This window comes from Egretta garzetta, unplaced genomic scaffold, assembly GCF_000687185.1.
Source record: "Egretta garzetta isolate BGI_Z169 unplaced genomic scaffold, ASM68718v1 scaffold503, whole genome shotgun sequence".
NCBI lineage: Eukaryota > Metazoa > Chordata > Aves > Pelecaniformes > Ardeidae > Egretta > Egretta garzetta.
The window spans coordinates 656,143-668,691 of NW_009259107.1; the positions used below are offsets into that span (position 1 = coordinate 656,143).

Sequence of the window (12,549 nt, forward strand, 5' to 3'; positions counted from 1 at the left end):
AGTAACTCTGTGAAAACCAGTGTTATTGATGGTCTCTCTTTTATTGTCTCTTAGTGTTGTCCAAATCAATCCTCCTCACTTCAGAGGTAATAGGATATGTTGTTTCTTTTTTCTGTAAGCTAACCCTGCAAATCCTGTACAATCTCAGAGAATAATATTCCATAGTCCTTTTTCCTTTAATATTAAGAGTTCCAGAGGTCACACTGGGTCTACATTGTAACTCCATTGTTTTCAGTGAATTTTGACAAATGAAACTGAAATATCAGAGCTATTGATGATACATAGGATCTTTTAGCAGTCTTACTGCTGCTATCTGTACTCTGAAGAAGAAAATATGTCTTTAAAATATTATGGATACTAAAGGAATGAAGACCTTACTGCATGGATCAATGAGTAAATACTGCTATAATATTAACACTCACACTTTCCAATGTGGAAAAAAAAAAAGTTAAAAATTAGTCTGGAAAACTATGTCATTTTTTGCACTTTCTTAAGTTTTGCCTTTGTGAAAAGTTATTTTATCCTGTATTTTTGGAAAACAAAACAGCACATTTTTATATTTTTTTTCTGAATTTCAACTTTCTGGTTTTATTCTTTCTGTCTCTTCATGTACCTTCCTCAAATATTAGGCAACCAGAATCTAATTATTTCTTCATATTCTACAATGAGTGTGAAGAATGCCAAATTTTAGAAATTCAGCTTTGCAACCCTTCATTACTGGGCCCAAAGATCTACAGAACCTTAGAAATTCATTATGGATATAGATAATCTTCATCCTGGCTTTGTCAGATTGTTTTTATAGCTTAAAGTCTCTGTAACAATATACATCCCCATCATTTGCATTTACAGAAATGGAGTCCAGTCATGCAAGGACTCTGTATTTGGAAATGGAATCAAAATCAATGGAAACTCTATTTAGGTGACTTGCAAGGATCAATGCTGAAGAGTCATGACAGAGCAGTATAGCTGGAACCTAACAAAAGCTTTCATTGGCCTAAAAAAATCCCATCAGTACCTAACAATAAGTAGTGCAAAATAAACTGCATAAATCCTATGAGATATGCATTCTGTGCACATGGCCTCTAAATAAAAATATTTTGGAAGACAAAGAATTTTTCGTCTAAGGGGTAGTTTGACTGCTACTACATCCTTTAGATATATAACGTACAAAGACAGAACAATCTGAAGACTGCAGTTAGTTAGTCAAAAGGAAAGATGTTCCAACATTTGTAATCTCTGAGGACAGTGCTGTGTCTCTGTGGAGTACAATCAGTTCTCATTTCTGTCGATCCTACCAGTGCTCTTGTCAATGTGGATCCCCCCATTCATAGATCTATACTCACATCCCAAAGACAAAGACAATGGACTTTGAAGAAGAAGAGAATAGGATACAGCCATAAACATAGCCTGTGTATCAGGATCGACCGTGAATCCTAGTCTTTTGGTGCCTTTTACTTATATTCCATTTTTCTATTCTAACTTAGTGCCAAACAGTGCTTTACCACATCACCAGTATCTCAGAACAGTTACCAGAGGTCTTTCTGTATATGTTGGGGGGGAGGGGGTGGAGACGGAACAAGAAGACTCTTACTACAGCACTAATGAACATACAATTATTTCTGAGTGATTAAATGGCAAAGGCCTGGATGCAGTTCCTGCCAGGTGGTTGCCCTGAAGATGTTACATATAGAAACATTCTTGTGCCACCACACTGGCAAAGTCTGATTTTTTCTGAAGGCTATTCTGCTTCCTACAGGCAGGCAATAATTTTGTGGTATAATCTAACACAAGTTGCTATGAAGTAGTAGAGTTTCTGCATGAAGACAGCTGTTTTGTTGGAGAACCATCATTGGCCCTCAGTGAAAACAAACAGCAGCCACAACTATCTGATGAAATTGAGCTAGTTCAGTGAAAAAAAAGCAGTAAGAAAAGTTGTTGATTGTCTTTTTTCATACTGAAGGGATACTGGATGACACCTACTCTCAAAGAAAAAAAAAAGCAACCAAACACCTGCATGGAGTAGTGAACAGTTTGTTTGAAACTGAAAGCGTTCTCCAACAAGTGGACAGAATGACCAGATTTTGGTTATATTTTAAGGCAGTATGGGATCTTTGACTGGAAGAAATACAGTACATGAAGTTATACTGTGATTGCTGCATTTAACAGCTACTGATGGGCTTTATTTCTATTAATTCTCCACTCGTTTTTCAAACCCCTTTATACCTTTGTCCTTCCTAACATTCTGTGACAATAGTTTCTTAACAGCAATTTAATTATGGGCCCTGTAGGAAAAGTTGAAAAGTTACTGAACCTTTGTTTAGACCTACAGCCTAATAATATAATGATCTATCTCTGCACTGTCATACTTTGAGAAACAAGGAGTATTTCCTTATTCGCATCTTCAGAGCGGTTTTGCAAGATGCAACACTTATATGCAACATCATTTTGCTGAACCATTCAGTCCTCAGAACACTGACTCCTAAATAGCCTAACAGCATCCCCGGACAAAACTTTTTAAAATTACTCTTCCTAGGGGGTCACAAATTATTCTTAAATCAGGTACAGTATTAAGAAGCAAACAATTATATGAAAGAAACAGAATTGGCACACCAAGCTCCTACAGACCTGTGCAACTGTGACAGAAGGAAGACAAATTAGTTCAGCAAGTTACTGAATGGACTTAATTTTAAATGTTACTGGTTTAATCCCAGTTTTGGTTTACTTCGCATAAACCTTCATTTATCTGTGTTACTGAAAACATACCATAATTCATCTGTGATAGATTACTATAGATTTTTGAATTCCCACTAGTGCACTTAAGATGAATGAGTTTTAACAAGTTTAATTTCAAGTTATTCAAAGTGTTTTATAATACCAACATTAATTTTTAACAAATTAGATTATATTGACTTTTAAAAGAAGGCCTCCTTTGGAAGAATTATCATTTCTACAGTATTCAGGACCATTGTAATGATTTTCTACTTAAAGTCAATTCTCCTGTGAACCCATGGAAGACAAAACAAAGCCTGATCTATGGAAGCTACACTTTGTAATATTGTCTATGTACAAGCTGGCCGAACAGATTCATTCTCAAGGGCTAAATGCGGATTTTCTGTCTATTCTTTAAATTCTTTTGAAGAGGAATTTCTACTAGTTTATCCAAATTAAATTATCTGTTACAGGTTTGTGGCATGTACTACACACTTCCAGGGATTTACAAGACACTACCAAACTCACTTCACCTGGACTACCAACTAGACTGGAAGCAAGAATAGAAAACTGAAAAGCCAGAATTTTTATTCAGTGAGTTTGCAGCATTTTTCAATCCCTCAAAGCATATTTCAAAAGGTGAAGTACTATGTAGCCCATAAAGTCCTTTTCAAAAACTAGAAATCAGTCATTATTATTTTCAAAATGTCACAATTTTTATCTTATTTAATGCTTTTAGAAATGCAGAACTGAAAACCAGGATTTTTCTGCTGTGGAGTCATAACACTTGAACTCAAGTCAAAATACAGGAAAACTTTCCTACAGTACTAATGGCTCTGCCTATTTGATCTTTCATTACTTTCAGTAATTAACAAATTTAATTGATAACATGAGAAAACACAGCATTCTTGTGACAAATTATCCCTAGTCATGCACCAAATAGACCAAATAAAGATAACTCATTCATCTATCAAAGTGGTTTCTTTAGCATATGGACATACATACTCCACTTCAGAGACTTCATATCAGGAACAAGATGTTCAAACATTCCTCTAAGGTCAGTATATATTAGTGTTGCATCACGTTTCACCCATTCCAATAAAGAGTCAGGACAACAGTGAAGAGTCCCATACTTTCAGATACATTTTTGTACATGATCCATGTTACTTTCTATTTCATTCAGAGCATCATTGTATGCTGATCAGGAATATTTCAATATATAAAAAATATATAGACATAAAACCTTAAGATACAAAACCCAATTATTCTTGGTTTGTAATAAAGACTATCTTCAGATATCAAATAGGAATAAAAATCTTCTATTTATGTTTTCTATACATGCTTTCAGTTACCAGTTTTCTGTTTCAGTCACAAATATCCTAGTCACATACCTGCTTGCAGTATCATTACAAAATTAACACATATTTTAGAAAAATCTTGCCACCTTTGTTGTTTTATCTTATTATCTAAGCTTTTGATTTCCTCTATTGCTATGAAAAGTGGCAAGTATTACTTATATTTCTTACACATACACAATTAAAGGACAATAATACGTAATAAAAACAAGTTATAGATGTCAAATAATTTATTCTTTAGCTAAAAACTAGTTTCTCCAGTTAAAGCAAAAGGCTCTGAGACAATTTTCATGTGTTCAAATAGAAAAAAAAGCACATCTGAATTACTGAGATTAATATTTCTATCAATAAATTAATCTAACCTGGTTTACCAAAGACAAACGAGGATCATTGTACAGTCTTCTGTACCCATGAGTGATTTGCTAACCTACAGGCTCATCAGTATTCTGCACACACTCTCACAGCTATTGTGCCCCACACCTTTGTCTGTTTGGCCAAGAACACCCACAGAAGTTAATGAAAAGTTGAGAGTCTTAAGGCATTTGAATGAACAGCATAATTAATTTCCTACAGCTGGAATTTAAGTTATTAAATGTCTTTTTTATTAACAAAAACTACATTCAGTTTCAAAAATTCAGACAAATACATTAATAATATAGAACACTGAAAAGTAATACTTGAGGTTGCCTTATATTGCTCTCTTTTTGACATTGCTACAGAAATGAATGAGGAATACTGAATCATGGATATCAGTCTTACCACTTGTATGAATTACAACACTAATATCAACTACATCAAGAAATAAGTACCTTCTTAAGGACATAGGTCTATAAAAGGTATCACTCAGTAGCACACACTACTCCTATGTTTTTAGGTATAGCTAGTTTTAGCCGTAGATATGCATGGGGTTTGGACATCAAATTACCTTCTTAGTGCCTGTTATTTCAAATATTTTGCTTCAACAGAAATGTCAGAATTTGTTTTCATTTCTCAAACTGAGATGTTTGGAATTTGTCAATAAAACAGAAATTATATCAACTGCAAGAGGGGAAAAAAAAAAAAAAAAGGAGTGCTGCTGTTAACTAGGACTCATTGAGACCACATTCAAATCCTTGATTTGAATTGCAGCTGCCAAGTAGTTCTTAAGTATTCGCTACACCAGAGCAAGAATCATTATCTAAATGAATTGAGTCTCAATCTGCCATATTGGCTGAGAGCTCCCAGGGTCATTCATATCTTAGTGTGGAAAACTAAGGATTTACCCTCCCAGCTCTATGCCAATTCCGTTCTGTACCTGGGAAAGAGAAACCCTTTCAAACAAGCATTTTCATCAAAATAATACTATTCCCACAAAAACTTTCGATTTACATCTACTAGCAATTTATTTTCAAACAGCCCCAGTAGCAAGGTCTATCTGTCAGAGTAAACCAAGCCTTGAAGTACTCTAGAGTCTACTCTTGCTGCATTTTTTTTTCTGATAGAATAATTTACTCTAAATCAGTTCCACCATATTCCCTACAGATTCCTATGCACTGCATTGAAGGCAGTCATCTATGAGGGTTCCTTGTCTCAAAAATAAAATAAAATAAATTATACAAAAAAAAAATCTGAAATAAAAAAACCCAACCCCTAGAAACCCCCTACTTTTATTTGCCAGCCACAGTATGAAACAGCAACTGGACTTTCTAAATGAAAAGTTACAGCCCTATAATCTTATTGAAAAAATTCTGTACAATTATCTGCCTTGATACGTGACAGACATATTCTAAGAAACATGGATTATTTGCACCCATGCACCTTTCATGAGAGAGTGAGCAGTTTTGTGTAGCATTTCTCCTCTCATTAAAAAGGAGACAGGTACAATGCTGACACCCCTGTTAAGAACAGATAGAAAGAAAATACTAGAAAGTTCTCGTTGTCTAGGATACTGATTTAAAATCCACTGAAAAGCTGCACTATTCCTATAAAGACTCAGAGACTAAGGCTTAAAATACTTACTTGATAATGTCTCCTTCAAGAGCAATCACTCGTTTAATGATCTTCTGTTCAGGGTTTCTAGGAGACCTGAGACAGGGGATAAGGTTATACAATCAGTAATGTTCCCGTTGTTTTAAGAAAATGAAAAGAAATTCCACAAAGAAGTAGACACTATTAAAGTCATTAGGAGATTCCATGTTCTCCTTGATATAGCATCAATCATGATGTTCCACCCTGATGTGAAGCTACTGTAATCATTCTCATTGCAAACCATCATTGAAAAGCAGATGCTGAAAAATTACCTGCTTACAAACACCGCAGTAATCAACATACCTCTTATCATGAAAAATACCCTCCACAACATTCAAACTGGAGTGTCCCACTACCAATGAAGAAGGTGCCTGTGCAGATAGATTAATGTATTAAAACCTGAATCCCCCATCAAACTTTAACATTGTGTTTAAACATTCATGTCATTCACTTACTTAGGGAAAAAAAATCTCCCTACGTTATATTAATTCCTATCACTAATTTAGGTAAGCCTTGCCTAGGGAATTGTGGAAGTTTAAAAAAAGTTGTAAAATTTTCCAAAAGTTTCAGCTTAATCCAAAGCTTCTTAATGCAATACCAGTGTTTTCACTTCAAGTTATTTTCCTATAAGCATGTATAATTGAGTGGATTCTGATCATGCATTACATAGTATTATGGGAAAGCAAAGCTGAACTTGCATGCCCAGCCTGAATACTTCAACTTCCTGGATGCATATTCATCGATAGAACTATTTGATGCATTATTCTACCACAGTTCTGACAGGTTAATATAGACGTATGTGCACCGTAAAACTTCTTTATTTTCTATACACTTTACCTCTTATTTTTTCATTTTTCACTTTTAATTCTTTAACTACGCAAACTTAGTAGAGTGTTTTCACATTATTTAAAAAATTATTTTTATTTTCTATGGGAAAGTCAGGAAAGGAACAAATGGTTTTAACTTTCTGATGATGCTTGGGTTCTGTATATTTCACTCCAAGTACAGCCTGCAGGACATGCAGTCGCAAGAGCTTTATATTACAGTTTTCATGTCTAAAAACATCAGCCATGCCATCCTCACAACAGACCAGTACCTTTGAGCTTATCTCTGGTCAACTAGTAGCACAGTAAGATTACATTTCCTTAAGAAGAAAAGCCGAGATGAGTCTGGATGAAAAACTTCTCCTTGCTGCTGCATCAATAAAGGCATTTGCAGTTCACTTTCCATTCCAAAAGTTAAAAAGAAAAACAGTTTCAGACTTACACAGATTTTTTTTAATATGAAGCCAAAAAAAGTATTCATTCACTCAAAAAGTAAACATTTTAAAAGTGGTTTGGGGGTTTTTGTGTGTGTCAATATATTTTAAGTGTATTTATATTTCAATGTAATGAAACAAAATTAAAGAAGCGTAATTTCAAATTTCAAAATATCAAATAGTTTCACTTTACCGTTTACCATGCCTGAAAAGCCTATTTTCACAAAGCAGTGTGGAGCAATGAACATGAATAAGGACCACACTTTGATTCCCTAGTCATCATTGGAATTTTCAAATCATCATATCATTATTTAGCATTAATTTTATCTGAAAAGTTGTATATTCTGGTTCAGTCTTGTCTTTGATGCTCTTTAGCAGGATGATAATACACATTTTTATAATATTTTACAGTCATTCTTGGGAGGAATTAATCAAGTTTTAGATGCTCATATGATTCAATTATCTGGATTATCTGCAGCACTTTCTGATGCTGCTCCCTAGCAGGCTTCAGTGCACACTCATTCGAGCATTGACCACCTCTCTTTCTCAATCAGAGCACAGGCTAAGAAAAAACAATACACCTTTACTATTACAAGCTATTATAAATTAAAAATATTTGCATAAATTATTGTAGTGTTAATTGATTTCATTTTTAATTCATTTAGGCTCAGATTGTAATATTTTCATATTTAAGTAATGGAAATAATAATCTGTAAAGTATGTGATGAACTGTGTGTTTCTCAAAGACTGAATAAAAACAAATTGTAAGTTTAATCTTTACAAATTATGTTCTGATTTAACTCCTTACTTTCAAAGACTCTTTGAAATTCCCCAGGTAAGCATTTTCATTTGATTAATACGTATATATTGTAACGTAATTACTGACCTCTCCCTTAATTTGCCTTCCTTGTGCAAAAAATTGTACTGACCTTGAATAAACATCACTTTAAATCTGACATATGAGTATTTGTTCTAAGAGTGGTTACTTTTCTGCCAGTAACGACAAGTTTAACCAAAACACTTATCAGAACATTTATCAGAAAGATTTCACGGAATTCCTTGTAGATAGTTATTATAAGTCAGGAATATTTTTAATATTTGAAGCCGGAATAGTTTAAAAATAAACTTTATACTAACGTTCTGATTATAATTCATGAAAATGGCAAAGGACTGGTAAGAGGGAGCACCAGGCTCAAACTTGCCAATAACACCAGCACTTTTAAAACAAGGATTTTCAAGAGGTGATCAGAATGTTTCATACAAAAGCCACGGTGATTGAACAAGAGGTAAGAGACTAGTTCTGAAGTGATGGGTATTGATGCCTTCCTGAAAGGTTTTTAGTGCAACACTGGGATTTCATTGATTATGGAAATCACAAAACCACACAGATACAGGCAATTTCTGTCTCTGAAATTTCACAGCAGGTATAAAAGAAATTAAACAATGGAGGGGGAAAAAAAAAAGTTGTAATCAGTAGTTGTTTAGTACTTTTCTCTCAGTGATATCAAAGTGAGGTAACAAGCAATAATCTTTGAAACTGGGATTTGTTCAAAACAGAAGGTAATAGAAAAACAAAGGAACCTGTTGGTTTAACTGTTTGCATCTCTGCTAAATTACAGTTTTTTCATTCTCCTTATATGAAAGGTCATATTCAGGCATATTCCTTTTATGTGATATTGCGTGGGAAAAGATGAGATCTCTTACACACAGTAAATATATTTTGTCTCCCAAAAATGTCATTCAGAAAATACAAAGATCGTTAATATGGATTAATAACAACCATCCATACATTTACCAGCCAGACCCATATCTGATGTTTCACAGAGCAGTCGCCATTTCTTGATGACTTTCTAAATCAGCCTCTCAAAAAGTTAAGATTACATTTTCCTCAGTAAAAATATTTCCTCATCTACATATAAACATTATTCACTGTGCATGTATTAGAGACACCCGTGCAAGTAGAAACATTCAGAATGACTACAAAAATCTCAAGCACGTTACAAATATTAATGCTCAAGTTGCAGTTAGCAGCACATCAGCAATGCACTAGGAAAAACATCTCTGGAAGGTAAATCCACTGCTGAAATGCAGATTGAATTCTACTCCACTCATAGCCAATTTTCCTTTTTCCATGAAGAAAAGTGGAAAACAGACAATTCTAGCAGTGTGTCCCTCAAGCCATCAAGTTTGAGGTTAACTCATTGTTACCAACTTCTCTTTAAGCAGCAGCCTTCTTTGTTCAAGCACCTCAAGAGAATGACTACTGTATAATACAAAAAGAAAGCAATGGCCTGTGTAGCATCCCAGACTGAAAAATATTTTTATCTGTCAAATCAATTCTTTAAACTTTACCTACAGATCACCTGATGGCTGGCTGCAAATAATAGGGGAAAAAAAGCAACATCCTTGCTGTCTGAAACACCTTTTGATAATGGGATGTCTCACTCTGCCTTAGTAACAATTTCTAATTTGTTCCAAACTTCAAGTTTATGCACAGTGCAATGCAGAAGTCCCATCCTCGTGCACAAAGACATGAATCGTGACACCAAAATCCACATTCAGAGTTTTAAGATAAACAATTTACCAAGGGAAAATTAGACATTTGGTATGTATTTATGGTCTTCCAGATGCAGCCTTAGCAACTCAGAATAACCTACCACAATTAGCTTCTGGTAATAATCCTAGATCCTTCTCCTAAATCTATGCTCTTGTCTTATTCCATATTGACGTTCAGCTCTATAGTCCCCATCCACACCCAGCTTTCATTAAAAACTAATGAACAATTCCACCACAGTAAAAGAAGAAAAACAAATGCCTGTATCGTCAGGACATCATTAACTTTGGATTAAAGCCTCTTATGTCTGGTCATTTGTTTAAAAAGCAATTGAAAGAGTTAGATTAAGTAGAGGTAAAAGTAGATCACTCCAGCAATTAGGGCAGATTCAAATTCCTTATTCATCCCCAGCAAGTACTTCAAGACACAATATTCTAACCTCCACCTATGCGCTATTCTGGGACACGTCTCCCTTTAACTATCCAATTGATATTACTGGGAAAAAAAAAATGCAGACTACATAGGAAACCTCCTTTGCCTTCATACACATTTCATGCTAAAGTTAAAAGATATGGTTTAGCAGAAGAGCAGTAAAGAGTACAATTTGTTTAAAAAAAAATGCTTTTCAGAGCTGAAGACACACTGAATGTCATCATGGAGAGAAAATACTGAGATGATGACAACTGGTCGGATAACTTCAGCTGGGTTTTTATCAGTGATGCATCCCCGAAACCACAGTCTGAAATGAACTAATAACTGACAAGTTCATAAGAAGAGTTAGTTTCTTGAGGAGTGATAGAATAATAGTTGAATTTCTGTTAGAAAGTGACATTTTTTTCTATTTCAGGAAAGCACTGGCAGTCTTTTCTAGTTATTACCTCAATATCGCTTCTCCAATAAAAATGCAACATTTATTTATGTTTTTGTTTTTAATTATATGCTTTCACAAAAACCATACATATATATGTATGCAAACACACACACAATTTTATACAAGCATCCATCTTTCTATGTTCAACCCTGTATTGAACAATATGGGATTGCAGTACTACAAAAAATGTTTGCCAGGAAAGGCAGAAGGAATGATACAGCCAGCACGAAAATCCACTGTTTAGCAAGCGATTGTCAGATTAAATGTTGACATTTTCTGAAGGCTTTCTCCTGTCCTGATTGAGCAAATGAGTACTTCAGTCACAGTATTGCTCCTAAACTTTTCCCTTTCCATCATTTCAATTATTTATTTACTCTAATGGATATTACTTAGCACAGTTCTAAATAACTGCTCCACAAGCTAACTAACATTTGATCAATCATGAAATTTTCATATTGCCAGTTTTTGTATGTGTTATTTGACCCTTCTTTCATTCTCTGAGTTGTCTAACTATATTCTTCTCAAGAGTGCCCACAGCAAATCATGCTTAAGAGCTTGAAAGTCAAGTTTCTATCAGCTTTTCTAGAGAGACAGTGCCTTTTAGGCTATACCCTAAGATCCCAGCAAAATAAGTGAAGGAAGACAGTTGATTCATTTCTATTCTCCAAAGGGATATATTAGCATGTATTGCCAAATGCTATGTGATATCATTCCCTGCTGAGCATGCAGACTCTGTAATAAATAAAAAAAAGTAACCTACCAATCCTGGATAATGATCAAACAAAATGTTTGATGCTCAGACACACAGCAGACACACCAAAATCAATTATATTTTTCAACAGATGTTATCACAATAGCTATCATGAAAAGAAGAAAGAAATTAGACCTGAATAACAGCAAAGTCCAACTAAATAAATGCTACAACATACTATAATTTTTATTTTCTTTTTCCTTGAATGAGCACTCAGATTTTCTGTGTGTGAGCATTAGAAAAAGAAGGTAAGACCTTATACCATGAACTTATAATGAATAAGCAGCTAATATGTTTCAAACAGGTACTTTGATGATCTGCACATGCTTGATGTTATCCATCCATTATCCTAGTCATCCTGCATGGGTTTTGTGCTCACTTTGAAAATTACTGAAATTTTGATTCTAACTGAGCATTTGCTAGAACAGGAAGAATAACAGGTATTTATTAAAAAGTTGCAGTGAAAAGTGCCTGAAGTTTGTACTTTTTATATGTATGTTTCTATGTATATTCATATATGTGTATATTACTCTTAGCACATGGCTTCACTTTCTATGAGATAGAAGTAAGATATTTAGGCAGCAGCTGGAAGTTTGCCTTCAGATTATTCTCAGTTTACTTCAGATTGAGATTTACATGATTTGATGTCATCTACATGGAGGCAACTGAAACAACGAACACTGTGTTGTTATAGCATGAACAGAAGGAAATAACGAAGGACATCTTCATAAACATTATTTCTGCTTTTATGTGGTTAATGTCAGATACTGAGAAGGATTTAACTCCATAAAACAATATAAGAGGGAGCTTTTGAGATCTTAGCCTAAGACTGTGATCCAAAGCCCAGTGCCTCTTCATTTCCCAAAACTAATTCCCGCCTGATCAAAAATTCCAACGTAGTTACAGTTTACACTTCTGGGAATTTCCAGAATTGCTGCAGGATAAAAAATTACTTCTTTATCTCCTTCTCAAGCCTTTTGGGGATCCAGAAAATATCCAGAGCAGTAACTAAAATGTAGATGGAGCCCAGAATAAATGGCATTA

General features: G+C 34.4%; 1 protein-coding gene across 2 annotated transcripts in view; it reads right to left on the reverse strand.

Moving 5' to 3' along the window:
* IMMP2L (inner mitochondrial membrane peptidase subunit 2) overlaps window positions 1–12,549 on the reverse strand; it is a 466,129-nt gene that overhangs the window by 151,763 nt on the left and 301,817 nt on the right. For both annotated transcript variants that reach the window (XM_009635334.1, XM_035890908.1), the window contains one exon: window positions 6,063–6,128. In XM_009635334.1, the coding sequence (XP_009633629.1) occupies window positions 6,063–6,128 (66 nt within the window). The remainder of the gene's footprint in view (window positions 1–6,062; window positions 6,129–12,549) is intronic.